General features: G+C 40.7%; 1 protein-coding gene across 4 annotated transcripts in view; it reads left to right on the top strand.

The window, feature by feature from the left end:
- SMURF1 (SMAD specific E3 ubiquitin protein ligase 1) overlaps window positions 1-27,316 on the top strand; it is a 45,347-nt gene that overhangs the window by 6,452 nt on the left and 11,579 nt on the right. For 2 of the 4 annotated variants that reach the window (XM_030229692.2, XM_030229691.2), the window contains exons 2-11: window positions 19,625-19,663; window positions 20,042-20,150; window positions 20,981-21,114; window positions 21,230-21,295; window positions 22,125-22,200; window positions 22,506-22,744; window positions 23,508-23,592; window positions 25,427-25,573; window positions 26,668-26,872; window positions 27,160-27,263. In XM_030229692.2, the coding sequence (XP_030085552.1) occupies window positions 19,625-19,663; window positions 20,042-20,150; window positions 20,981-21,114; window positions 21,230-21,295; window positions 22,125-22,200; window positions 22,506-22,744; window positions 23,508-23,592; window positions 25,427-25,573; window positions 26,668-26,872; window positions 27,160-27,263 (1,204 nt within the window). Of the gene's footprint in view, window positions 1-19,624; window positions 19,664-20,041; window positions 20,151-20,980; window positions 21,115-21,229; window positions 21,296-22,124; window positions 22,201-22,490; window positions 22,745-23,507; window positions 23,593-25,426; window positions 25,574-26,667; window positions 26,873-27,159; window positions 27,264-27,316 lie in introns of all 4 variants that reach the window. The other 2 variants (XM_030229690.2, XM_030229689.2) reach the window with 1 other exon arrangement.

Raw genomic sequence — 27,316 nt, 5'->3', positions numbered from 1 at the left:
CAAGATGTTATCTCCTTCCTGGTCTGCTGACCCTCATTGCCAAAAATTTGTCACCTGCCATGAGAAAGCTGGCAGAAGAAAACCTGTGCTCGCACTTCAGCTGCTTCAGTGCAAATTCAGCTTTCTTTGTAAGTCTAGCTCTAGGATTCAGACTAAGCTGCTGAACATTGAAGAGCTCAGGTGTGTGCAAGTCATGTGTTGGGAGTTTTTGGGAGAGAAAATCAGAAGAGACATTAGTGATTATGTAAACCATAATGCAGCAAGTGTGTATATCTCAATTTAAAATTATTTATGTAACTATTAATGTAATGACAGAAGAGAGCTGTGAATGTTTACTAAGTGAGGCAGTAGGTCAATTAGCATTAAGATGCTACATGGTTTTAAACTTTGTTTCACATGTGTTTAAGGGAAAATTCAGTAATTTATGAGAGGGGATCCCTGGGGATATTTTACAGTTTTCCATGTCTGGGAAAGTCATAAAATATAATTGGAGAACATAGCAGAAATGATGGAACTTTTTCTTTGTCATACTCTCTTATGAACTGGCAGCTACATGGTGAATATTTGGGGGTGTAGGATGATAAATCTGATGATGCTCTAGTTGAATTGGCAGAGTAAGCATCCATGCTGTTTCAGAAAGAATCTCTCCACAGGGCTGTAATAGCTTGATGCCTTCCTCTTCAGTAAGTCATTTTTGTCAAGTTAAAGGCCAAAATTCAAACTGGCTTGTTGTCAGGGACACTAAGCACAGCAGGCAAAAATCCCCAAGGCTACCCAATTCCCAGCATAGATAGATAAAGCTGGCAGAGCCTGCTTTACTCGTTTTCCCCTCCCCCGGAAAAATCCTCTTCCCTGGGTTTTTTTTGGAGGATATGGGCACTATTCTGCATACTAATACAATTTAACAGAAAGTATTTAAAAGGAAGGTTTGTTTGTGGGTAAAACAATCCATTATTGTTTGGGAGTAATGGAAAAATAATGCACAATCCCTGCAGTGAGCTCGCCATGCTGCAGGCAGCTGTTCCAGCTGTGCTCACCTCGCCACAGCTGGAGGGAATTGTCCTTGGCGCAGCAGCGGCTCTGGTGAGCACCGGCCCTGCCTCAGCCCTTGTGTGATGGAGCAGCTCAAATGGGTTAAGCCCATAATCCTAAACTGTAAGAAATGATGGAAAATCCTGTGGAATTGGACTTTGTACCCGCTTCCCATTTTCCACTTGGGGTCCTGATTCCTGAGGCTGTACAGCAGTTTAGGAACGAAGGGCAGTGTTAAACCACACTATTGACTTCAAGGATTATTGACCACGATGCTGCCTGTTGTACTCCAGGAGTGCTGAGTGTCCCTGAATGTCCTCACTAATGTGCAGTTTTACCTGTGGTTGGTTTTTTTGAATGGTGGATGTTTCTTTCCCAACTCATTATGAAGGTCTGCTGAAGAAAATAAAATTTGTTTCTTTTTCTTTAATAAGTAACCTACTATTATCCTTCTCTTACAGGAATGTTTGCTTTCATGGGTAACCAGTAGCAGGGAAAGAAATATTTTTGGTAGGATTCAATCTTTTTCCTCAAGTTGATGAGATCTTTGTAGATACATTTCATTATTTGGAGTAACATGGCATTTTTGGATGAGTGAATTAGGAAAAAATAGCATTTTTCTTGACCTTTTAATACGTTTACAGTTTTGTCTTCCTTAAATATCTGCCTATTTCCTCTAATAATTAGACTAAAATAAAATGGTATGTCTTTATCAATTTAAAGTTTCCATATCTTATTTTTATCACAAAATAGCAAATTAAATTTGCATGTGTTAAATTCTGGGCTTCTAATTTGTCTTCCTGATGTTCCCAGGACAATATTAAAAGCTCCCCTTGTATTTTTCTCCTAAAATAAAGGTTAAAACACTGAAGATAGTTGCCTTTCTTATTTCTACTGGAAAATAATTTATTTATTTTGGCAACTCCTCACATCAGTCCGGACTTTCTTTTTTCATGGCCCTGACCTTTCTTCTTCACATGCCAGATTTGGGCTGTGTTGCATCTCCAAAGCCAACCGGACATTGTGGCAGAAAACTCAATCCCTGTGCTCAGTGTTTTCACATTCTCTAGTACATGGGGTGTATGACCTGAAAAGTTTATTGGAAAGGAAACTTCTTTAGAAGTACATGTGCTCTGTTTTCCTGAAGAGCAAAAAAAAAAAAAAAAAAAGCCTAAATTCCAGACTGAAAATGAACTGAGTATATGAATTATATTGTTGCTTTAACAAAATTTTTAGACTACACAAGTGCAGAATTTAGAAAAATGAAGGATTTCAATTTGATTCAGACTTGCAGTGATTGATGCATTTCCCAGGGAATCTGTGTTGTCATTGTAGCTGATGTGTTTTGGTTCCTTTCCCATGTGCAGACATTTTTATAAGCATGTGGGAACTTCACTTTAATTCAGAATTAAAATATCATATTTTACAAGCGTAACTCTAATTAGCAGATACCTCTTTGTTGCTCCTTTAATGTTAATGGGAAGAGAATCCATTACATTTGGTAAGCTTTGGGTTAGCAGTTGAGTGTGTGAGCATAAGCTAAAGGTCTGATGTCAGCCTTTGAAAGAGAAATTGGGTGAATTTTCTGGGCTCTTGAAGTGATTCTTACTTCAGTGCTTTCTATTCCAAGGAATTCCGATCAGTGTCTCTCATATCTCTTTCTTAAAAACATCTGCAGACAGGTAATGGCCACATTAAGTGCTGCAGTGGGCATGTTCATATCTCATGTGTCTGTAAATACCCTACTGAGCAGATCAGAGAGAGCAGAAATGGCTTAGTGAAAAAAAAAATGCCTGAAATGTTGTGGGTTTTGGAATTGGCAGGGAATTGCTGTGTATCTAATTTTTCATCTCCCAGCTATCCCTTATGTAAAGCTTTTTTATGCTGTGATCGGCTGATGCATTTAACCCACCCCTGAAATTGTTTTTAACCACAGTGAAAATACTTCTGCTGAGGTCCCCCTTGCACAGATGTGTGGTGAAATAAGGTGAGATGAGGTTAAAAGGCAGAAGTGAAGTTAGGGAAGGCAGAAGGTGCCAGAGAGTGGTTCAGCTGTGAAACTCAGCATGGTCCATCAGCCTCTGAATGTTCTGGAGTCAGAGAAGGGCTTCAGTGCTGAACTCAGGCTTTAATGACTTTATACAACTTGGTAAGTGTGTGATATAACCAAGTTCTGTGATGTAACCATAGTCAGATTTAAATCTCTGCATCTTTTCCCAGAGATCCCATCATTCATTCAGTAATCCAACATTAAATTTACCTCTGGAAAAGCCCAGGGTGTAGGAATAACTGTTTGGCTCTTTATAAAACTGACTTCTGCATACTGGGCAATAATTAACTAAAAATAGTATGCTATGTGCAAAGCTAACGTGCCATAATAGAAACACCTACATCTTTTATTCCTTATTTCCAAGAATTTTAGGGAATTTAATGTTAATAGACTTCTTTCAAGATATATTAATTAATGTGTCTGTGCTCATTTATCGAGCTCTATGTGAGACAGCCGGGCAGCCTGACACTGGTTTGCAGCCCCTGGATCTGCTGAGGGTGATGGAATCAGCTCCAATAATTGTGCTGTCACCAGCTCTAGAAGGAGACTTTGGCAAACAGAAGAAACATGTACATAGGTGCTTTTCTGTGTTGTGTTCTTCAGTTTAAAATTAAATACCTCCTTAGAGTTCCAGGTCAGTCTGGTAACAGGATAAATAGCACTTCAGTATAACCCAGCAGCTTGGCTTGGACTTCTAGTCACAGTCATTTCTTTTGTAATTTTTTTTTATTTGTGCAATCACAGAAGTAATTTGACTTATTACAAATAATGTTTTGATAAGCTTCAATAGAAATTAGCAAACCAGCCATCAAATGGGATTTATAAAAAGTTGCTTGGGAAAATATGTTGTAAGTAGTCTGCAATTCAAGGCATTTCCTTTGCAGGATGCTTATCAAGTCTGCATGTGCTACTTCCAAATTGAACTAGAACGTAGATGAGAGCTATTTTTGATAGAAAGGGGTGGGGGGGAAAGAAAATAAAGCCCAGTTGGAAAGTAGTAACAGGTTTTTTTCTCATTGCCTTAGGATGTAAATCCTGCAAGTGTGCAGAGAGAAAACAGACTTTGAAACAGCCGAAGAAAACAGATTTATCTGTGATGTTTGAGATGATGCTGGTAGTGTAAACGTGATTGAAATAGTCATTGTAGGAGTGGTGAGTAAATATACCAGAAGCTTGTGGATAAACTGACTTCTCTTTGCTGCTCCATATGCCAAGTAAAGGCAAAATGTCCTGCTTGTTTCTGGGATGTTCCTTCCCCAGGGAGGCTGTATCAGAAGGAGCAGCCGCTGGTTTTAAGGATTGTCATGCTCCCAGATGCCAGTGCAAAGCTCTTCTTTTATGCTCTGGATGTGGTTGCTGGCCTCTTCTGGGCTGTTGGAATTAAGATGTTGCAAGACCGAGGGGGAAATGATCCAGCAAATATTTCTGTGAGGATTTCTTGTAGATTAATCAGGTTTTTTGCCTTTTGGTATTTCACAAATCAGCAGTGAAACCTGGAATGTGGAAGCTGTCTACGCTTTTCAGGACAAAGTGCTGCCTTATTTGACCATCAGGCTGATGGATAAACTTACAGGACAAGCTTAATCTTTTTTTCCAGACTGAAAAATTACCAGGCTGAAAAGGGATCTCACCTGTCATTCTCCTCTAACTAATTTTTGGCTTTTCATCTGGCTTCAGTCGAATTTGATAAAAGCAAAGCTATTAAGCAGACAAGGGCTTGAGACTCATGGAGATGAGGAGCTTGGGAGAGCAAATCCACCCTCCCATGGTCTGGCAGAGTGGCTCTGGTCCCAGTCCTGTGCTCAAGAGATGTGGAAGGAGCAACCTGGGAAAGTGAGAGGAGCTCTGAGGTAGGAAGGGGAGGGACATACTTGAATTAAGTCCCACACACCTATAGGTAAACCAAGATTCATGAACTATGGTGGGATTTTGGGGTTTTTGTTGGCTTCTTTTTCCCCTAGAATTTAACATTCTCTGAGAGAGAAACATCCAGATGACTTGATCAAGCACTTGTAATAACACTCCCTATATGTTTGTTTGGATTTAGGGGTTTTGTTTTGCCTTTTCACCCAGATGAAACTGTGCCTTAATTCCTCACACCAAGCTTCAGCTGCACCCTGTGAGCACGTTGCTTCCAGCACCAGCCACTGCATCAACCTCCTACTGGCATTTTTTAATTAAAAGAAGAGCACTATCACTTCAAATTAGTGCCACATAGCTTATTGGAGTGAGGAGTGAAATGGTGTTTAAAGGTTTTTCTCTTGTGGAAATTTTTTATTAAAATTTGCTCTTTTGGGTTTATCAGTAGTTTGTCATTCAGTGCTTGGACAATATCCGATTCCGAGGTGTGCGAGCCCTCTGTGATATGAATGCAAATAAAAGGCTGCCTTTCAATATCTGGACTATTTGATAAACAAGAAGCACCTTCTTCATAAAAACAAAGCAACCAACATTATATTATTTTATGATTCCCACAAAGCAAGTGTCAGCCTGTTTTTCAAGTGCATTCCCTGTGTGGAGAAGGTAGTGAAGAAATAGATATTTCTGGGAGCTTCTGTGCCATGAACTGTGAAGAGCTGTTTTTGTAATCCTGTTCAGTGAAATTGTTAGGGCTCCGTTATACTAAATTACTGTGAGAGCAAGGAATATATCCAGGGGGAGGTAGCCCTAGTGAGAAATTTCCTCATACAGCATTTCATTTTGTCTGGAATATTAGCACTGTTAACCATCCATGCGAAATGTAATGTATTCAATCTATTTAATCAATTTAAACTGGAAAGCAAACGTCTTAGGCTTTGAGTGAACCAGCTATCCTCATGTACTGGGATTTTTAGATGCTAAGTTCTGGGCTTTGGATGTGCTAATATAGTAGTTTGATAAAGAACTTTTTGTTCAAGAGAACTTTCTTTATATTTTTTTTTTTTGCAGGGTCCTGGAACCAAGTGGTGTCACTTGTATAAAATCCTGTGTCTGAATATCTGAACATGCATTAAGATTGAATAGGAAGAGGCATCGTATTTTTTCTTTCAAGATCCAGTTTATTTATGTAATACCTTTGATCAAAGTATCTCAGAGCTGTAGTGGGATTGTAATTTATTGATGTAATGGACACTGACATTTTGTACAAGGAAAATGGCAAACAGGTGTTGTTGATAGGCAAAGTGATGAATGTATAATGTCGAAAAAACTGTGACCAAACATCCTGATCAGAATAATGCACTAAAGCATTTTCACCCAGATCCCAGTCTTTATGACTGCAGATTCACTTGGGATTTGAAAGGGAGGTTTCTTAAGTGAGGAGCTTGAAAGTTGTTAATAAAAATTGCCAGTGGGAGGAAGGTCCACATATATTGTTGCTAAGCCACTATTGGGAAACTGATTTTGCAATGAAAGTGTTTATTTATTTTGAAAGAAAAATCTGTGCTAGAATGCTTCTGTTTTCATTCTAAACTCTATTTTTATTTTGCTCTCTGCAGCCAGTCTGTAACTAAAACATTCCTAGCATCCTTTGGCTGGAGATTCAGTCAAGGACTTTTTTGTCCTGCTTTTAAGAAGATCATTCCAGTCTTTCTTGAAGCTTCTCCAAAGGAAATTTCCTTCTGTAGTGAATAAGGTGACAATGAGGGAAGTCACTGCTTGTGGTCCAAAGGCTTAGTGACAGCCTCCTATTGTTGTCATGTCCTGCCATGTTTAATCTGACAACAAATGGAAATATTTTAGCGTGGCTACAATGGCACACGATAAGAGTTGGAACCACTCTGATGTTAATTCTGCTTGAGTTCACTCAGCTCATGAGCTGGCTGTTAGCAGAATAATGTGGATAAATGTTCTGTGGGCACAGAGGAGAGGGGTTGTGTCTGTGTCCGTGGGCAACAGGCCTCCCTCCCCAGCTCCCCATCCAATCGAAGGGTATTTGCCACCATGGATTGGATTTTCTTGCTCAACCAGGGATTGGCTCTGACCAGTGTGTTTGTTTTGTTGTTCATCCCTGGTGACTGTCAGTAGCACTTGGCTGAATAAACAGAGACTATTGATCAAATTTGAAGTCATTAGCTTGGCAGTTTAAATAGATGCTGGCCTATATGATTAGAACAAGGGAATAACACAGGCTGATACAGCTTTATTTGGAATAAAAGCCTTCTTTTCATAGAGTCCTGTTTGGTGCCATTCAGCTCCCAGTTTGGTGCCTCCCTTAGGTCATGCAAGAATGAGACATTTTGCTTAAAATACCTCAAGTGAAGAGTGTGGCTTTGCTTGTGTAAGAGAGTGATAACACAGATATAACAGGGATCCACTGAACTTTGGTATTAATTGGAGATCGAGTTTGGAAGAAGGGGGTGCTGCCATGAGGTTATTGGGTAACCACATCCAGCCAGAGCATGCCCTGGGAGGAATCCTGCTCCAGCCCCCAGCTCCAAAGCAGCAGCAGTGTTGGATTGTCCATCTCACTGCTGCTCAGCTGAGAGACGAGGCTGTGAGATCTGGGTGTTTACACCAAACACCACGGGTGATTAATCACTTCTGAAGGAAGTAGCTTCCTTTAGTGGCTGCTGTCATGCCATGTGCCTGACAGCCTTCTCCATCATTTCAACGTTTTGGAGGAGCATTTTGCTGAGGGAGTTCTGGAGTGCTATGAGATCCCATTCCAGAGGATGGGCAGTGCTGTGTGAACTCCCCAGCACTGAGCATCACTAATTCCTTCCTGCCAGCCCGGTGCTCCTGAGTCACAGAGTTGTGTGTCCCTCGAGAGCGTGCACGTTCAGCACCGGGACACGCATGGATTGACCCACATTTCCTCAGGCACAGCAGCAGTCACGTGCAGCTCACTGCCAGGAAATCAGATGAGAACTGATGTAACTCAGTTCATCCAGCGTTTGCATGGCCTGGGCCAAAGTGTTTTTAGGGACTTACCACTTGTGTGACTAATAGGTGATTAGGTAGATTGGAAGGAGTGTGTCTACGTGCTTCATGTAGACAAGACTTATCCTGTAATAATGGCAGCACTGAAAATGTCTCTTACACATCATTCTCTCATTGTAGTTTCTAAATGGAACTGGTTATTAAATCAGACTTTGTTCCTCTATGTAAAAGCTTTCATACTAATTCCTTGGAAAGTTTGTTGCTTAGGGATGTTTTCCCTGCAGCTGGACAATTGTCCTGTAGAAGAAAACAATGATTCAGTCCTGGGGTTAATAAAAGAACAAAAGTAGGTGAATGAATGATAAAAATTTGGCTTCACAAAGCTATTAATACCTCTGTAATACCTCTGCAGTCTTTTTTTGGAACAAGCCTCGTTTCTGTCCCGTTCTCCTTCGCCTCTGCCACAGCTTTCTTATTCCTTCACATCCACTTGCAGTCCCCCTCCTTCCCCAGTGCCACCACTGTCACCTCCCCACATCCCTCCCCAGGCTCAGCAGGGCTGGCACAAGGCCCAGGCTAATAAGCCCAGGCGAGCTGATTCCCTGGCAGGTGTCCAGGTGGCTTGCTCACCTTTTAGCATCAGTGCCCTTCCAGAAACACGGGTGTTTGGGGCTGCCTTGGGTTTCTCATTTGTAAACAAGGAGAGTTGGAGCTGAGTTCTCTGAACAAATGAAAAAATAGACATGAAGACAGTGGAGAGCGCTTTGTAGCCTCTTGGGCGGATGTTGGAAGGGATTATAACAGGCAGAATAATCACAAAGCAAGCTACTGGAGATTGAAAAAATTTCCAGGAGTTAAAAGCAATATTGTAAAACAGCTAATGTACCTGATTCAAAATGAGAAAGGATGCCAAGAATTTAATTTGGGCAAACACAATTTTTCTTCTCTCTTCCTGTTTTTGAACTTGCTACCTTCATTTTAGCTTTTGTATAGGAAATTAAAGCAATTGTTCCATTTTGTAGCTCAGCACTTAATCAGCCTGAATTATTTTTTAAAATTTTACGTGGATGGTCAGGGTGTCATTTTCCCCTTTTTTTGCACATGCCTCTTGAATAGTCTGGAATCTGACAGATATAATTTGAATATGGAATGGTAATGAAGACAAAAATAGATGTGTGCAAGAGCTGGTAACAAGGAAACCATCAAGAAGAGAAGTCAGTGGAATGTTTAATTCCATCTAGTGTGGGCAGTTTTCCCCCTAAGACATTAAAAGCGTTTATACCTCAGTACTAAGATCCAAGTTAGGATCAGGACTTCATTTATTATGGGCCATTAGGCTCTGCCACTTCATTCCAGCACCAACTCTATCTTGATGATCCATATGTTTGTTATCCTCAGGTTGATAATGACAGCCCAGGGAGCTCTGGGAAGAAAGAAGTACTTGGGAATGAATTCCAGCTGCTTCAGTTTTTGGCTGGCCACTCTAAGTAGCCTAGAACAAAATGAACTCATGGCTCTGGGCTTTTGTGCTCCCTTAACTCTTCCCTGAATATGGACTTTCACTGCCCTGATTTTTAAGTCAGAGCTCACTCAGGGTCAGGTCAGAAAGGGCTGCTCCAGCTCATGTGTTTGTTACCATCCTGACTGCAAAGCAAACAGCAGGTCTGAGAAGAAGGAAGGCAAAAGCTGTAAGAGCATGAAAAAGTTTCTTTGGCAGCAAGGCCCATGGCTTTGAAAAGCTTTACATGACAAGACTTGAGGCTTTTTATGTTTCTATCCAAACATGCCAAAAAGCACTCGGCATACCTCAGTTAAAATCCAAGTATGGAAAACAGCAAGATGTGCTGGAAATCAGGGAAAGTTTCTGAGGCATTTGCTAACCTGAGGTATGTGGTGGTAAAGCAGTGATATGGTGCTGATGCCTTACTTGAAAGAAAGAATGCTTTTCATTTACTTTGAAAAAAAAATTTGGGGTATTGACTGTGCCTCTTGAAAAGTCATCCAGTACCTGCTGGAATTTCTCCTGGTAGCAGTTACTGAAGTTAGTAGTGCCAGAAGAGGTGCTTGGTAAGTGTTGTTCTTTGCAATAGATTTTGAGCAACTGCTTGTTACAAGGTTTCTAGTTATTAAAGAATTTCAAAATGAGTCTTGGTTATAGTGAAATAAGTTAGGCCCTGTGCATTGTTCTGAGGTTTCTTCTTTCTTTGTACACAGTAGCCTGTAAGCCAAATTTTCCTGTGGAATTTCTGTATTGAAAATTCTTCATTCACTGTTTCCATACGAATGAAGAAATGTGGATTCTTGGACATTGTGACCACAGTGGTCATCAGTGTTTTTGTACTTTTATTTATGAACTTCTAAAAATTACTCTGGCAATATTTGTTGGTTTGTATTTTCAATGTTTTTAAAACAGGGATTTTTTTTCCCCCTTCATTTTGCTGGAAGTTTATCTCAACATCAGCAGCTTCCTGGGGCACTGAAGTGATTCTCTTGCCAGCTTCCTGCTCTTGGTTCTCAAGGAAGCTTCAGTTCAGCACTGAGTTGAGCAGTCCAGAGCCAAAGCTGCATATTGAGCACTAAGGCAGTGTTCCATGTGGATTGTTTAACTACAGCTCTTTTACTGATACGTTTAAGCCCCATGGGATGAACTAATAGTTTACATAGTTTACAACTTACACATAACACCATCAATTTTTTGAATAACAATGTTCTTGCTTTTGAACAATCTGCTTAGCACTTGATGAAAACCAGACATTAATTTTGTACTGTTTATTATATACCCCAACTGGAAACTTTTGTTCCTGTAAAGTTGATTTTATACCTTATTTAATTGCAGTAAGATATCAAAGAAATCAAATACTGGTTTTGTCTGGAAAAACAAATCTCAGTTTTAAATTGAGATTGAGAATGTGTTAAATTACATTTTTTTTCCTCCTTTACAATAGTGCTTAACATTCAAATTGCTTTGTTGAAATACTGACACTACCTGTATGTGAAGGAATGTAAATACCAGCCACTCTGGAGATACAAAACATATGTTTTAGTTTTAAACTGAGAAATCTGCTTCATTTTAGCTTGGAAGTTGTAGACCAGACCTTTTGCTGTTTGACAAAAATTCAGTGTTTCTATTGAACTGTTGCTTGGCTGTATCTACTCCAACTTAGCCAAGATTTTCTGTACCAAGGTTTCTTCTTTCCCAGGTTTCACGTGTTTTGCAGCAGCAGGTCAGACTCCTTTCTGCTTTCTGCATAACAAGCAGCTATTCTGAGGCAAGGCAATGCCTGTATACTGAGCTGGAGATAGTACTGACTTAGAAAGCACAGAAGTTGTGCGTTGTGTTCCTGACATTTCAAGTGTTTTGCTCCGTGGACGGGACCCCAAGGCTGGGTCAGGTTTAATTGGTGTGAGTCCTTGTGCATTCTACTGATTGCAGTGCTCAGTTAAGTACCCGCAAATGTGTTGCTTCTGGTTTTGGTCTCTTGTTCTGCACTTTCTCCCCCTTTATAAAGCAGCAGAGAGCAGTTGTGCAGGTTTTCCTCACGGAATTAGGAAATGAATGGCTTGTAAAAGCTCGAAGTTCATTAATTGGATGGTGTTTTTTGGGGGAAGAAAAGCTGCTGTTAGTGCAGAAACACACTTGTAACTTGAATCTCACAAACTGCTTATAAAACATGCCGTGCTAGTAGTGGTCTGGGTAGCCCCAGAGAGAATATCTGGGAAGAAGGAGAATCTAAATTTCTGTGTTTTATAGTGAACATAATATTTATTGGAAAAGCCTTTTATGTACTAAATTAGTAAGCAAATGATCAGCTGCACAGGAGAGTCCTTCTAGGCTTCTTTTTGGTAATGAAAATAAGGTGTTCAAGGTTTTGTACCTTGAACTTCTGAAAGTGAAGATCAGAGACACCTTAAATGAAACACACCTCCCTGAAATGCTGACTGAGCACAGGCACTGTTCTCTGCTGCAGGACTGTCAGCTATTTCATACCTCATTTATGCCTCAGCAATATCTAAAGCATTCAGGGTTTCTTTTCTGTATTTGATTTTTCATTTAAGGTTGTTCACCTCACATTTTCCAGAGAAACAAATTCATATATCTGAACATTTGGCTAGGATTTCTAGAAAGGACCTTTTGTTTCTGGGACTCTGGGATTAGGGCTGGGTTCGAGCTGGATTCAATCCCCAGCTTTGCTTGGGACCTGTTGTGAACAATGTTGGGATGAGAACAGGGTCTTGTTAGGTGCTGACATTTTTAAGGATTTGAAAAAGATGCTTTGAAACCTCCTTGGTGTTGAAAGTACAAAATATTTTTGGCCATCTTAGTAAAATTCAGTTTGGAATCTGAGTTATGAGTGCATGTGGGTGGAGGAACATGTTTTTCATGCTTTAGGAATTTTTTTCCAGATGCTTTTGTGGTGCTTGGGTAACTGTAACAGCAAAGTATTGAGATTTCAGCATGGATTTATTCCTTAGTTTTAATGCAATTTAAGGGAATTGAGCCACATAGTTTCCTGGTGTGTTTTTAGCTTCATTTTGGTGATGATGTTGCACAGCTCACATTGTGTCTGATCCAAAGTGTGAGCACAAGAAGAATGTGCAAGGCGTGCAGATAAGTCTGTCTGGATAGACACCACTTACTTGGAAATATGAATTATTCACTGCAAGTGCACGTGGTTAGAGATGCAAAAGATTGAATAAGGGAAGAATTCCAGAGCTGTGTTGATCCCAGTAACTGTAACTTGCACAGTGAAGTGTGGAGTAAATGAAAAGTCCATTTTGTATTTCCGGCAGGATTTTTTTCCATTGAAATTGTTTTGTTTAGCTCTCAGCTATGAAGTTGTATTTGCCCTGAGAACAGCATATGTGTGGTTTTAACACAATTTTGAGGCTTTTACAGATATTCTTGTGTCTTACTAATGTATACAGAAGCTGATGCTGTAGCTGAAGCCTGAGTGTATCCTTTGTTTTCAGGGAATCAGGAGACTTTGTGGAATCTTGACTGAATTTGGGAACTCTCTCCTTACAAAATTATTGTCCCACTTGCCTCTGGTCCTGGTAGAATTATTGGTGGGGTGGATGACTGAGTTTTAGAAACCATACTGTGGGTATAAATCACATTATGTTCTGTTCACATATTTCCTGGTAAAGCTGTGTAAATGATGGGCTGTTCTTGGGAATGGCTGTAAAATGGTGATGGTAATAACTGACTTAGCTCTTAAATTCCAGTTCTCACAGAAACTGGTTGTACTTTGGGCATGTTTGGAGACAGCAAAGAGAAAGTGGAAGGGATGTGATGGAAGACAGAGCTTCAAGGACATCTTGGTGACAGAGGAGGTGTCATCAGTTAGGGTCTCACTCTTGCCCCAGCATCTCTGGCTCTATTTCCCACATCTGAGCAACCACTGCAGGGCCAAGAAGAGCAATTCGCTGATGAAACAGCAGTCTGCAAAAGGTTTGCCCTAAAAAATAACATTTAAAAGAAAAAACACCCATGGAAGTACAATTTGAGTGGCACATGGGCCAGATAAACCCCATGGGCAACTTCTGCTTTCAAAGCTGAGGGTGTGTCTGTAAGACTCATGCATTCTGGGATATTTGGGGTTTATGTCTGTCTAGGAAATGGGCAGCTCTGTGGCAATGTGTGACAATGCTCTTGGCCTGGATTAGAGGGAGGCATTGCAAAGTCATAAGAAAACTGAGGCAATAGCTGAGATTTAATGAAAGATTTAATCTGAGATGTAACCTTTATCTCAGGTATTTGTTAGGGGTGAGCAAGGGGGAAGAAGAGAGAAGAGTTGGTATGAAGAATAATTGATAAACTTATTCCCACTTCTGATTTGTGTGCCTTTCTCAGATTCTGTACATCAACATTGATTCAGCTTCCTATTGATCTCCCTTTCTTATCCCTGCAAAGTTCTTCAGCTGATTCCATAACTCTTCAGTGTTTCTCCAGTTTTACATCTCAGTCAGTTAATTTTTAAACTTGCTTTACTGGTCTTGTACTGCACACAGTCTCAGTTAAAAGGGAATTTAATGAGTCTTGTTCTTCCAATAGCCCTGTGCTGGGTTTTTCAATGATTTATATTATTGAGGGTTGAGTCAGACTTGCTGGTTGTATGTGAAGACTTATTGTTGGAGAATTTTTCAGTTTGAGCAATTCTTAGGAGCAGAGATGAAGCTCTTGTGTTTTGTCAACTTAGGTTTTTTGGTTTTTTTTGTTTTTTTTTTTTTTTGCTGTAGGAGAACTGCCTCTCATTCGTGACTGGTTTCTGCTTAGGTAGGATGGAATTTTGATTCCTGACTAAGTAGATACTTTAATGACATGTTAATGGACTAATAAAAATGGCTTTTTCTGGGTGTGTGTGGTTTTTTGAAGATCTCTTCAAAGTTGTCTAGTGTTTGCAACTGGCTACACGAAGCCAAGTTCCAACCCACGAGGAGATCATGCCTTGAAAAGAGGCTTTGATTTTTACTGCAGCCTACACAAAAGGGCCACAAAAAGGGTTCGTGTATCAACTCTAGCGACTCTTTGAGAATTGAGGGTTTTATAATGAAGCCTTGCTTTAATCTGGTAGTCAGGGTCTGGTTTAGCATGAGTTCAGGCAGAGCCTTCCAGTGTCAGGGCATGAATGCAGGGCCTGAAGTCGGAGGGGTCTCAGGGGTTTTTGGTTGGTTTGTGTCTCAGATTGCAAATCTCATTGGCACCACAATGCTGAGATCGTTAGTGAAGGCCACTCAGGGTGCATGTCAGGATGAAATTAGTTCCATACAGCTAATTGGCTTATTTGGCAAATGCAAGGAAGGCTGTGGGTTTGTTTATCTCTTTGTGCTCGCTGGCTTCAGCGGTTCGGGTTCGGTTACTGAGAAGTTAAAGCAGTCTGGATTTGTGCATTTCAGTCTCGAGCAGACAAAGAGAAAGACCAAAAGTATTCCTAAAGCAAACAAAAAAATGACTAGAATAGAAACCTTGGCCTTTGTGGTGACAATTTAAAGTGCAATTTGTGAGTAAAGTGGTGTATTTCAGTTCAGTGATGTGGCTAGCCGTAGAGAACTGCATTTTTACACACTTCAGCCATCTTTCCTTTCCCATAAAACCATTTTTTGTGCCCATCCACATATAAATTATTGTCATCCTCAAAAAAAACCAGACATGTGAAACCTTCACGGGTTGTCTGGTAGCAGAAATAAAAGCAGACCTTATCTGCAGTGAAGTCTCATTTAAGGTTATGTGCAGAGAACACAACTGTAAGCAGAGTCATTCCTCAGGGCAGTTCAGAAGGGGTGGCTTGTGGTATTCAGAGTATTTTCCACAAAATCCACAGAACTGTTTGGATGAGACGTGATTTCACATAAGAGATTCAGCAAAGATTTTAATTGTGGGCCATGAGTTTTAGGGTGTTGGAGCAGCATGTGGTGAATAGCTGATGTTTGTTTTTTTTCTCCTTTTTTGGGGGAGGCTTTTTTCCACTTCATGTACATTATTTTTGCCATGCAGCCTTCCCAAAACTGTTCTTCAGAATGGGATTTCTGCTGTGGAAGCCAGGCTGTGAGCTGGCACACACAGGGGACTGTCCTGCTGGGGCACCTCCAACACAGGCTACCAAGTTCACAAGTCAAAACCTACACAGAATTTGAAGCATTAGCAGAGATATTTCCATTACTTGGATGGCTCAAATTTAACCTGCTTTGCAACCTTTTTCATTTTCCAATTGTGTGCAGTAACTTCGGTTTCATTTTATGTCAAGATCTTTATTACTTTCTGTTCCAAAGCCTCATTGTTCTTCTTTGCTTCTATCTTACAACAAACCAACCAGCCTTTGGTGCCTGTAATGATTATGCTGCATATCTCTGTGATTAAAGATGGTCTATACAGAAGGAAATATTGAGTGAAGTCCTTTCTACGCCATCAGCCTGCTGGCCTGTGTTTATCTTCTGTCACAAAGTAAAACGAATATATCCTGGAATCTGGCTGCCTGTTTGTACAAGCATAAATAATTAACCTGAAATATCCAAGGGAAGGCCAGGGATGGCTGAAAGTGGTATTTGCCAGCATGGTTCACTGTGACCTCTCCCCACCTTTCCTAAGCAAGATGTGGACGTACTGCTGGTTTGTCTTGTCTCCAGAATTAACTTGGATACTGAGTTGAAGACCGTGGTTAACTCAGATCATATCCACATGTAAAGGTCCTTAATTTGGGCATGGAGGCTCCTACCTTTAACTTGCAAAGTGTGAATGAATGCAATCCCAGGTGCACATTTGCCTGCTGTTTTGCATTGGTACAGGCTGGGCCTATGGAATATTTTCATCACTTGCCTTATTTACTTTACTTTTCCCCCCAGGAAACTGTGTCCTTTGTACACTGTGCAGCTGGAAACATTTGTAACATCTTAGCAGTGTGCACTGGGATGGGGTGTGTTGGGAGTTGGACTCTGTGATCATGATGGGTCCCTTCCAAACTGAGATGTTCTGTTGTGTATGGGAATAAATCTGGTGCTGATGCAGAGTCAGGCTCTGTTTACTTGGGAATGTTTGAAATGGTTCCTCTCCCAGACTGTTTTTCTGTGCCTCCCTGCAAGTGCTGCTCTTGCTGCAGGATGGTGTCTCAGGGTGAAATAGCAGCTTTCTGATGCAATTCTCAGCTGGGTTGTTCAGACACTGGTGCCACTCCGTGCTCTCCTCACTGTACCAGTCCTGCTCCTGCAGCACCTCCTGAACCACAGCAGATGATTCATTTCTGTTTGGGGGCAGGGTGGACAACCAGGGCCTGGCAGAGGAACCTCTCAGCTCACTCAAGTTACATCCCCAGGGTGAATACTGACTTTGTCTAAGGCTCATGCTTTCTTCACCTCCTGCCAAATATGCTTTCACACTAGCACTTCACCCAGCTGGCTAATTTGGCCTTTGAAATTATCTCAATAATGTCAGGTACTTAAAAAAACATTCCCATCCCTTTATAAATATTATAATCTAGATGTAGAGACATTGTTTCGGTGTTGTTTGGGATCTGTTGTATTAAAAAAAAGAAGTTTTTCAGAGCTGTGCAACAGTCCTGAGCGGAGCATAAACAAATCCTGTGTCAGGCTGAAACAAGTTGGTTGACTTTGAGGAGGCAGAATGTAAATACCCAAGTCAGGAGAATTAGTACCTTTTGTAGTGTTGCAACAAATGCAGGGAGATCACTCCTGCTGACAAGCCCAGAACTTTTCTTGTTTAAAAGAAAGAAAAGCTAGAAGAAAAAGCACTTTGGAAAATGGGCAAAGAGAGGATTTGGGCAAGACCTGGGCAAAGAGCTCAGGGTCTGTCTCATTCTCTAAAACCCTCTCTGAATCAGGGATAAAATTAATAACATTTTAAGCCTTTGTAGCTAAACCTACCAGAGTCCATGATTTTGGGGCTTGAAGTAGCAGCCATCAGGTTGGAGATGATGTGTTTAAGAAGCAAATGTGGCCCAAGTCCCAGCTTTGCACAGCAGGGAGGGGCTGTCTGCTCTGCTGCTGGCACGGTTTCACATCCAAGTCTCCCGTTGCTGACCTTTGCCACCTGTTTTTTTTACTGGAATTTAGAAATCTGTGGCTTTTAAGTGATACAGCTCTTGCAAATATTTTTTGCTCTAGTGAGTTTAACATGCAAATAGTGGAACAGAGCCAATGGTCCATCTCGGGCAGCCTGATTCTGGGGATTGCTCCATAAAGGTTTATTTCAGCTATTAGCTTTTGTGCCAATATTTTTCTTACAAGAAAGAGTAATAATTTTTGCAACCGAAAATTGAGGGTTTCACAGGCTGTGAGTGGAAAATTGGCAGCTGTGCTCATCTACTGTAGACTGAACGGCTGGGGCAGAGGGAAAAGAGTTACATGAAAAATATAATTCTTCAATAATAGCTTTAGAAATTTATGCTGCTGTTTTGAAGCACACCTGAAATATGGAATAAAGGTAATAATTACATGGACAAACCATATGCAGAAAGTTACAGATGTCATCCTTCTCCAGCTCAATAAATAATTCTTAAAATTGGGGATGGCAAAGTCGAGTTGATTTTAAAAATCTCACAGAATTCTTTTTGGCTGGTACTAGCATGCTAAAGTTCTTATTTCACTTGTACTTAGTCTCTTTCTTGAGTAGTTTTTCCTCTGAAACACTCTCAACAGGAAAAGGAAATTAAAGGTTGCTCTGTCGTGCTTCCACAGGCAGTGGATGGTGATTCTCTAACCCTGTGTTGCTTCAAATTGAATTGCCAGAGTCTGGCACACTTCTCTTTTTGGTCAGTTGTGTAAAAAAAAAAAAAATGCAAGAGAAGCTGTCTCTGATTATAGCTTACCAGTGTCAGAAATAAGTAATTTTTAATCCCTTCTAAAAATACTTTCCTGGTGTGGCTGCTTTAATTATTACTAAGAGGAGGATTTGTGTATTTTTTTCCATGAGCTTCTGGGTTAAATAGTGGATTTCTTTGGTCTGTTTGCTTGACATGTGAGGTGAGGCAGTTTTTTCTCTGCTGCCTGTGTTACGTAGGGAATGTCTCTCTGGAGCTGAGAGGTGGAATTCTAGTAGAAGTGTATAAAAATAAATAAATAAGGTATTTGTTCCTTTGCACCTTCCCTTTCCCCAGTGTAGAATTACAGTGAGACTGAGGGTAATTCAGGAAGAAGGGGAGATGGAGATGAGAAGGGGAAATGGTCCATACCTGGGGAATTGTCCATTGATTATCTTCTGAGCCTTCATTCTCATGCTGAAAGATTTCTTTTTTTCCCACTGGGGAAAGAGACTCCCTCAGCAGTAATTAGGTCTTTTATAGTTACCTTCCTTTCTTGGATCTTAGTTTGAGATAAGTTGAGCTCCAATATTTTCCTCTTTGGCTCTGGAGTTGTTTTTCCTGGCCTGTTAGAAGAGTTTAATGGATACTAAACAACTTGGATTGCTGAGATCCTACTGAGCAGTCCTTATGGAAAAGCAAAATTAGACTTGTAGCTGGTAATAGACCTGGTAGAAATGGAGATTGATGTGAGTTTCCTGATGTAATTTTTTCTTAAACTGCTGTGCTGGTGAGTAGAATTGGAGAGAGGGAAACGATGTCTCATTTGTGGCCCTTTCAAAGGAAAACATCTTGATGCAGATTTTTTTTCCTTTCCAGTATATTTATTTTTCACCTGAGTGAGGCCCTGCATGCTTCTCCCCAAACCTTTGTGTGTTTACAGATTGGTTCTGCTGTTGTAGAATCCCTGCCATGCTTTGTTTCACCATGTACCCACACTTGGTGTGCAAGGAGCAGGAGGCTGCAGTGCATTTGATGGCACTTAGTGAAGAGATCTCTTCCAGGAATCCCAGAACTGGTCTTTGTTCAGAAAATGTTTAGCCCTTGTTCTAAAATGGATGGATTCTAAAACAACAACAAAAATCTGATTTAGTATTTGTGTAAGCATGCAGTAAATAAAATTATGAGGTTTTAATGCAAAGGGATGTTCATTAAATCTTCTGTGTGTTGTAACAATAGAATTAAAGCAGCAAATATAAAGCCAAATTTATATGTAAATATTCCAATCCCAGATAAAGAAAACAATGCTCACATTTAATATTTAGGTGGTTTTTTATGATTTATTGTCAGGTATTATTTTAGCTGATTTGATTACCAGAAAGCTTTTTTTCCATGGATTTAAGATTTCTTTATCTGCTTTTTTGTTTTGCAGTATTATGTGCCAAGAATCTCGCAAAGAAAGATTTCTTCAGTAAGTATGTCCTAATTGTGTAACTTTCTGCTCTGGATTAATCAGATTTATCTGGAGATGGTGCATTACTGTGGAGGCTCATCATATGCACTGCATTACTACAGGAGTACATGTTACTCTGGGTTGTAGATTGTGTGCACTTCAAGGTTGGAAACACTGAGGGCTCACAAATTCCAGCTGGAAGTCTGACTGATGGAACCACAGGCAGGCTGCTGCTCACAGCTCTGTGCTGGGGGAGCATCCTCAAACACAGGATTTGCTAAAATTCTTTCAGGATAATGGCAACTGTCCTTTCTTGAGGGGGGAGCTTCTAATGGCATTGTCTTGGAAGCAGCAAAACAAAGGGCTGTGTTTAACAGCACCTTTTCCTTTCCACAGGACTTCCTGACCCATTTGCTAAAATAGTTGTGGATGGGTCAGGTCAGTGCCATTCCACTGACACTGTGAAGAACACGTTGGACCCCAAGTGGAACCAGCATTATGATCTGTGAGTTGGGTGTAAGGTCATAAGTAAACAGTATCCCAGAGATTTGTCTAGTGAATAAATAGTGCAGGGTTGGCACTGCAACTTCATTTTGTGTTAGCAGGAAGAGTCAAATCTCATAGAATCTCCGAACGTTTTGGTTGGAAGGGGCCCTAAAGATCATCCAGTTCCACCCTCTGCCATGGTCAGGGACACCTTCCACTAGATCAGGTTGCTCCCAGCCTGGCCTTGGACTCTTCCAGGGATGGAACAGCCACAGCTTCTCTGGACAACCTGTGCCATGGCCTCAGCACCCACACAGGGAAGCATTTCTTTCCAATATCCCATCTAACCCTGCCCTCTCAGGGACTGATTTTTTTTCAAGAAGAAAATCCTTATTAATAAAGGAGTGGTACTTTGCTTTTAGGTGTTTGAATTTGGAGTTATTTGTGTGGCAGATACACAGCACAGGGGCTTAGTGAGCTCTCCTGGAGCAGTGCCATCCAGCTTTTACAGAAAATTGTCCTTGTTGGAATGATTTATTTTCTTCAAATTATTAGAACCATAAATTCTGCAGTTTTCTACGTTAATCGACTTGTTGTTTAGCTTTTAATGAGGCTGGCTGTAGTTAAATTCATGCTGCAGCAATATCAATTTCCCATGCTGTGTGAAATCACTGTGCAGTAATTCATTAATAACAGCATTTTGGGCATAAGCACTTGTGTACTTCTAATAAAGAGGCATGACCGATGTACTAAAATGTGTCAGAATTTGTACCAATTACAGCATCACTTCTGTGGAGTAAAAAGAGGTTATTATTTCTAAAATTACTCTTTTAATATGTATCTTTCTAGATACGTTGGGAAAACAGATTCCATAACCATCAGTGTATGGAACCATAAAAAAATCCATAAGAAACAGGGAGCTGGCTTCCTGGGGTGTGTCCGACTCCTCTCCAATGCCATCAGCAGGCTAAAAGATACTGGATGTAAGAGCAATTCCTCCCTGGTGTGACCAAGAACTCCCCACACCTTGTTCTGAGCAGTGAATGGTGTTCCCACCCAGCCCTTCCCAGGGTTGATTTTTCCAATTCTCCTTTGCAGACCAGCGTTTGGATCTATGCAAACTCAACCCCACAGACACCGATGCTGTCCGAGGCCAAATAGTGGGTAAGAATGATCCCAGCTAAATTCCATCTGCTTGGTAAATATCCATGGGGAAAAACTCCTCTAGTCACTGCTTCTGTGCCTGTTCTGTGCTGCTTTTTCTTATTTTACTGGGATTAAATTACAGAACCAGAAAATTTTCATTACACTTCTATGCAGGAGTTTGTTTCCTCTCAGTTGATGATGGGAAACAACATTAAAAAAAGGGAATGCATCAGGCAGGGTTTCTGCTGCATCTCTGGAAGGGTGAATGTCACTGTGAGATGATGCATTTGGGCAAGGTGACAGGCAGGGGGAATCTTTGGTGTTAAAAATGATCTGGAGGAGTTAAAAGACATTTTCCAAGTTGCTGGTTTGATACCTTTGACTCATGCAAGCCATTTCCAAATTTCAACAAGGCCGTGCTCATTTTACAGCAAATTTACCCCACGTTTTTCTGCCCCCAACCAACCCCAGCTTTTCAGTGATATATAAATATATTTGGCAAACTCCAAATTCTCACCCTAAGATGACATCTAGTGGTGAGCAGTTTTTTCCAACTTCCTTTTCTAGATCCTCGTGAAACCCAGATGTAGAACTTCACATGTTTGATAATTACAGAAATAAACTCAAGTTTTGAGGGGATGACCCTCTGGTTTCTCTTCTGCTTTTTAAAAACTTAGTAATGCTTTAAGAGAATGTAGGGAATTTTTGTAAGTGATGTATTCTTGTGTGTAGGATAGAGCTTTCCTTAATATTTGTCCCTGTATAAATGTGGGTTTTTTTGCTTTTTGCTGTTTTTAAGACTGCAGTTTTTCTTTTATTGACCCGAGTTTGTGTTCTCTTCTTTCAGTCAGTTTACAAACACGGGACAGAATAGGCACAGGAGGTTCTGTAGTAGACTGCCGAGGGCTTTTGGAGAATGAAGGGTAAGGATTGTTTTCTTTTCACTTAATTAGAAAATGGTCTGTGTGTGGACAGACTGTAACTAACATTAGAAACTTAAGTATCAGTGTGACTACTACATTTTCTGGGAATGTGTATCAGGCAGCAAGTTATTTAGGCTAAACTTGGTAAGACTTAATTTGTTTTGTTACCAGTGCTGAGAAATTTAGGTAAAAAAAACATTAAGAAAATGGCACCTCTTGGATTAAAAGCTGTTGGGAGAGAGAAACAGTTATTTCTGCATTCACTTCTCTTGTGATGGAAACTCCTGAAGTTTCCCCATTTTCAGAACGGTTTATGAAGATTCGGGGCCGGGGAGGCCGCTGAGCTGCTTCATGGAGGAGCCGGCGCCCTACACGGACACGACGGGAGCGGCGGGAGGGGGCGGCTGCCGCTTCCTCGAGTCTCCCAGCCAGGAGCAGAGGCTGCAGGCCCAGCGACTCCGCACCCCCGAGGTCAGAGCTCACGTCCAGACACCTCAGAACAGGCCCCACGGCCACCAGTCACCTGAGCTACCTGAAGGCTACGGTGAGTGTCCCACAAAAGGGTTTCTTTCATCCAGAGACGTCACCAAAATTTTCTTCCCTTTTGATGCATCGAGAGGTTTTGCCTGTTGGAACAAGCAGCGTCCACGTGCGTCTCATTCTGCCTTTTGGAAAAGGAACTAAGTGCAGATGGGAGTTTGAGATTGGCTAATTAGCAGTTGGCTACGCCAGGATACACTGAGGGGTTGATGGTAAATTAAACATGAGGTTGTGGTATGATGCTGTTACAGAAAATTCACTGCTAATCTTGGCTGTGTATCTAGGGAGAACGAATGGAAAGAGCTCTTTAAACTAGAGCAGTAATGCTATTTTTTCCTTCCCCCTTGGCATGTTGTGTAAGTTTGAGCCCACATTTGAGAAAAGATTGGGAAAATATACAAAAGCAACAAGGAAACCAATAGTACAGGAGATTAGGAAGGATGGGATTAAGGAGAATTTAAACCTCAGAAAAGACCACACCAAATCTAGGAGTAGAGAAATCTAGTTTGGGGGTTTGGATTGTCTCAAAATCTAACACTAAAAATACAAACTAAAACATGCTGGTGTATGGATCTGTGAGTTTCAAAAGAATGTTGAAATGTGTAGTCAGAGTAAATTTGTTGAGGACAAAACAGTCCATGCTGCAAGAGATCAGTGTGATGGCTTTGGTACTTTATCTTAGGAGGAAAATATCCTAATGTCTTTTTACTGTTTAATTTTTTTTTTAGGATTTGTAATTTAGAGTAATCTTGCTTCCTTTTTTATAGAGCAAAGAACAACGGTACAGGGACAGGTTTATTTTTTGCACACACAGACTGGAGTGAGCACGTGGCACGACCCAAGGATACCAAGGTATGGATTTATAGTTAAAAGTCAGGGGGGTTTGGTGTGTACTTGTGTGGCAGGATGCTGGATTTATAAGAGCAAAAATCTATTAAATGGCCTGTCTGAATTTAAAGGGAGAGCTCCCAGCAGAGGAATTGTTTGGGATGTTTCTAGTTACCTTTTCACCAAACATTAAGGATTACTCTTTTTGAAAGAAAGAATTATTTACTTGTGAATCATGTAAAACAAAAAACAAAAAAATGTGTAGCCCTTCAGGAATTCCTGTTTGACAAATTCCTTCTACTATGTTGATGTGGTTGTTTTTGGAGAAGCTACAAATTTCTGAATCTTAACTACTTTTTTTTTTTTTTTTTTGTATGAGAGCAGTTTGGACCACAAATTGAAGAAAAAACTGACTTCTTTCTTAAAATAATTATTTCTTGAATATTCAACTTGTAATTTTTGTTTTATTAGTGCTCACTTCTGTATAAGTGAATGAGAGATTACTTGTTATCTTTAAACTTGAAATGGTTTGAGGTTTTTATGCTTTAGGCCAGTAATTTGCAGCTAGAAAATTTGAATCCTTCACATGATTCATTTAGTAAAGCCTCTTTAAACCTTAACCTGCAGTTAATCCAGGTCTTTGTGAGTAAGATCTGGTGCTCTTCCTGAGCAGCTCTGAATCTGGGCTTTTTCATGGGCCACCTGCACACCAGATTCAAGAGTGAAGTTTGTAACTCTCAGCTGCTGCACTGCCTGGATAATAGAGGAATGTGGTACAGGATATTAGAAAAATGATACAAAGTAGTGCAGGCAAAAGTGGTGATAAAAGCTCAGTGTATGGAAGGAAATGAAAAACTAAGCTGAGAGAGAAAGAAAATAGATGATTTTAGATTAGCTGGTATTGTTGGAAGAAGAAATGATAGTCATTTGTGTCAGTCATGTCAGGCTTGTGTGCCCAAAGCCTTGTGTCTTCTTCAAGTGATGCTGGCCACCCAAATGGAAGGTGCTGCTGCTCCTCTCCCCAGATCCTTGAGCCAGGGTTTCAGCAGTGGAAGTGGACACAGTAGTGTCTTGTGAGTCACAGGTCACACCTATTCTAGTTCAAGGTGACTTCTGTGCTACCAGCTTGTGGTGCAAAAACCTAACCTTGGCATGGGGCAGAGCTGTAGGTTAAAACTTGCTGTAATCAGATCTCTGCAGGACTTTGAGATGCACAGCTGATCTCAGCAAATGGTCCCAGCCATAATCTCCTTTAAGGAGCCTAACAAGGGCTTGTCTGTCTGCCTGTGTGTCCCCTTGGCTTATACTCACTGTGACACTAAGACACCTTCAGTGTTCAAAGCATTTCTGCCTTTCCAAAGCCTCCCAATTAACTCATTTATACAAATGTTGCATGGTTAGATTTAGGTGAGGAATTGCATGAAGTGGTATCTTCAACCCTGAATCCATGCCAGCTGTTTAAAGAGTACTTAACAATAGGTTTTCTGCCTAAAAATAATCTTCATGTTTCCTTCCTTCCTTTTCTTGCCACTCTTGGTATTTTCCTCAGTTAGTTGGCTGGAACTTTAGGTATTTTCCATCTTTTTAGGTATAAATACATTTTATATATTGACTTCAAACACTGCCTAGAAGTGAGTGACTGCCTTTAGCAGCACTTAGAGTGAGACCTGAGGTTTATCCAGGATGAAAGGGGTGAGTGAATGTGCTAGAAGAATTACTCTCAGTGGTTTTTCAGTCAGATAGTCAGGATTCTAACCTTAACCTAATTAAAGAGGTGATTTTAATTTTTTAAGTCATCTTGGTATTCGGTTGCTTAACTTACAATGTGCATTAACATCTTGTTTGTTTTTCACTTTAGAGACCTTAACAGTGTGAATTGTGATGAACTGGGACCTTTGCCTCCAGGCTGGGAAGTCAGAAGTACAGTTTCAGGAAGAATATATTTTGTAGATCATAACAACAGAACCACACAATTCACAGATCCACGACTACATCACATCATGAAGTAAGAGCTTTGCCTGATAAATAGTTCTGTCAGGTCTGAAGGGAGTCAGAGGGGCTGAAACCCTGAATGATAATTAGGGAACAGATGCAGCCAGTGCTGTAGTCAGGGTCCCAGCATTGGTTCTCAGTGCTGGTTTTATCTAAATTTTTTGCTGAGGCTGTTCAGAAGGGTTTTTACTCTGCTCTGCACAGTTCTGGAATTGCTGGAGTGTGGGGTAGAGAGTCTGCCAGGGGTTCCCCAGCAGCTCATGTCTGTCTGGAGGAGCAGTTCTAGCTCTGTGCTGGCTGTTCTGGATCTGGACTAACTTCATGCTCCCTTGAGCTCCAGACAATGGGAGTATAAAGCCAGCTGGAGTCTGCTCAATGGGTGCTGTGCACAGCCAGTTTGGGTTTAGCAGGAATTGGTAAGCTCAGGTTCTCATCATGGAAAGGCAGCTGAACTGTTGTGGAACTGACCCTTGGAGCAGCCTGGCAGTGCTGCTTGTGCCCAAGGCCAGACTTTTTCCTGTGCTTGAAGCCAGCCAGGGAATCTCTGCATCTAAAAAATAATTGCTCTACAACCCAAATAAAGCATTGATGGGTAAGAACAGTTGAATGTATGAAGCTGCAACTATTTGGGACAAGTGTATCTTTCTCTCTTAAAAAACACAGATGCAGTATTTTTACCAAGTCAGGAATCCCCAGCCTCATTCTGCTTGAAGCTGGAATAAAATCAGTTGTAGTTGTTAGACAGTTCCCTTTATAAAGCTGTTTCTTGTTCCATTAGAGATCTGTTTCCATGTTGCACTCCTGAAAGTTCTCTCTATGTGGGAGAATACCACACAAACTTTAATTACTGCTCAATCAGCAATCATGCTACAGAGCCTTCTACAGTGCTTTGCCATATAAAAACAGTTCAAAAATGCTGAAACTCTTTAAGTGTCTTTGTTCCTTACATCCCTGAATTTAATGTAAAGATGGTACAGAAGTATTCAGTTGAATACACATTTCACTCCATGTTCCTCTAAGAGAAGCTTAATAATTTCTTCCATCATTGTTTTACATATTCCTTATTGTTATGTGTCCAGACTAAATATTGTCCTTTTTTTCTCCAAGCCATCAATGCCAGCTAAAAGAGCCCAGCCAGCAGCCTCTACCAGCTCCAAATGAGGGGTCATTGGAAGAGGGTGAGGAGTTGCCTGCACAGAGATATGAAAGAGACTTGGTACAAAAGTTGAAAGTTCTTAGACATGAGCTCTCTCTTCAGCAACCTCAGGCTGGTCACTGTCGCATTGAAGTATCCAGAGAGGAAATATTTGAGGTATTTGATTGATTTTTCTTTTACTGCTAACAGCAGTTTTTGTCACTGAAGAGTTAAGTAAAACTGATCACTGATTATTACAACTTTGCTTCACAAGCACCCACCACATTACACAGTTGTCATTGAAATTTGCATCAGGTTAGCACTTAGAGTAATGTTTTCTGTCGTTCAGTAACAATCTGTGTATTACAGAAATGCAGAGATCTTAATTATGGTGTTAGAGAAATCCTAATAGACTTAATTATAGGAAGGAAATAAAATAGCTAATTGTACAAATGCACGTACAGGAATCCTATCGTCAGATAATGAAGATGAGGCCAAAGGACTTGAAAAAGAGGCTTATGGTGAAATTCCGAGGAGAGGAGGGCCTGGACTATGGAGGAGTAGCAAGGTGAGATTTTGGGGGTTTTCTGACAGCCCTTAACTGTAAAGTTGCCCTTTAAG

Source organism: Serinus canaria, chromosome 14 (genome assembly GCF_022539315.1).
Source record: "Serinus canaria isolate serCan28SL12 chromosome 14, serCan2020, whole genome shotgun sequence".
NCBI lineage: Eukaryota > Metazoa > Chordata > Aves > Passeriformes > Fringillidae > Serinus > Serinus canaria.
This window is presented reverse-complemented; position numbering and strand designations above follow the sequence as displayed.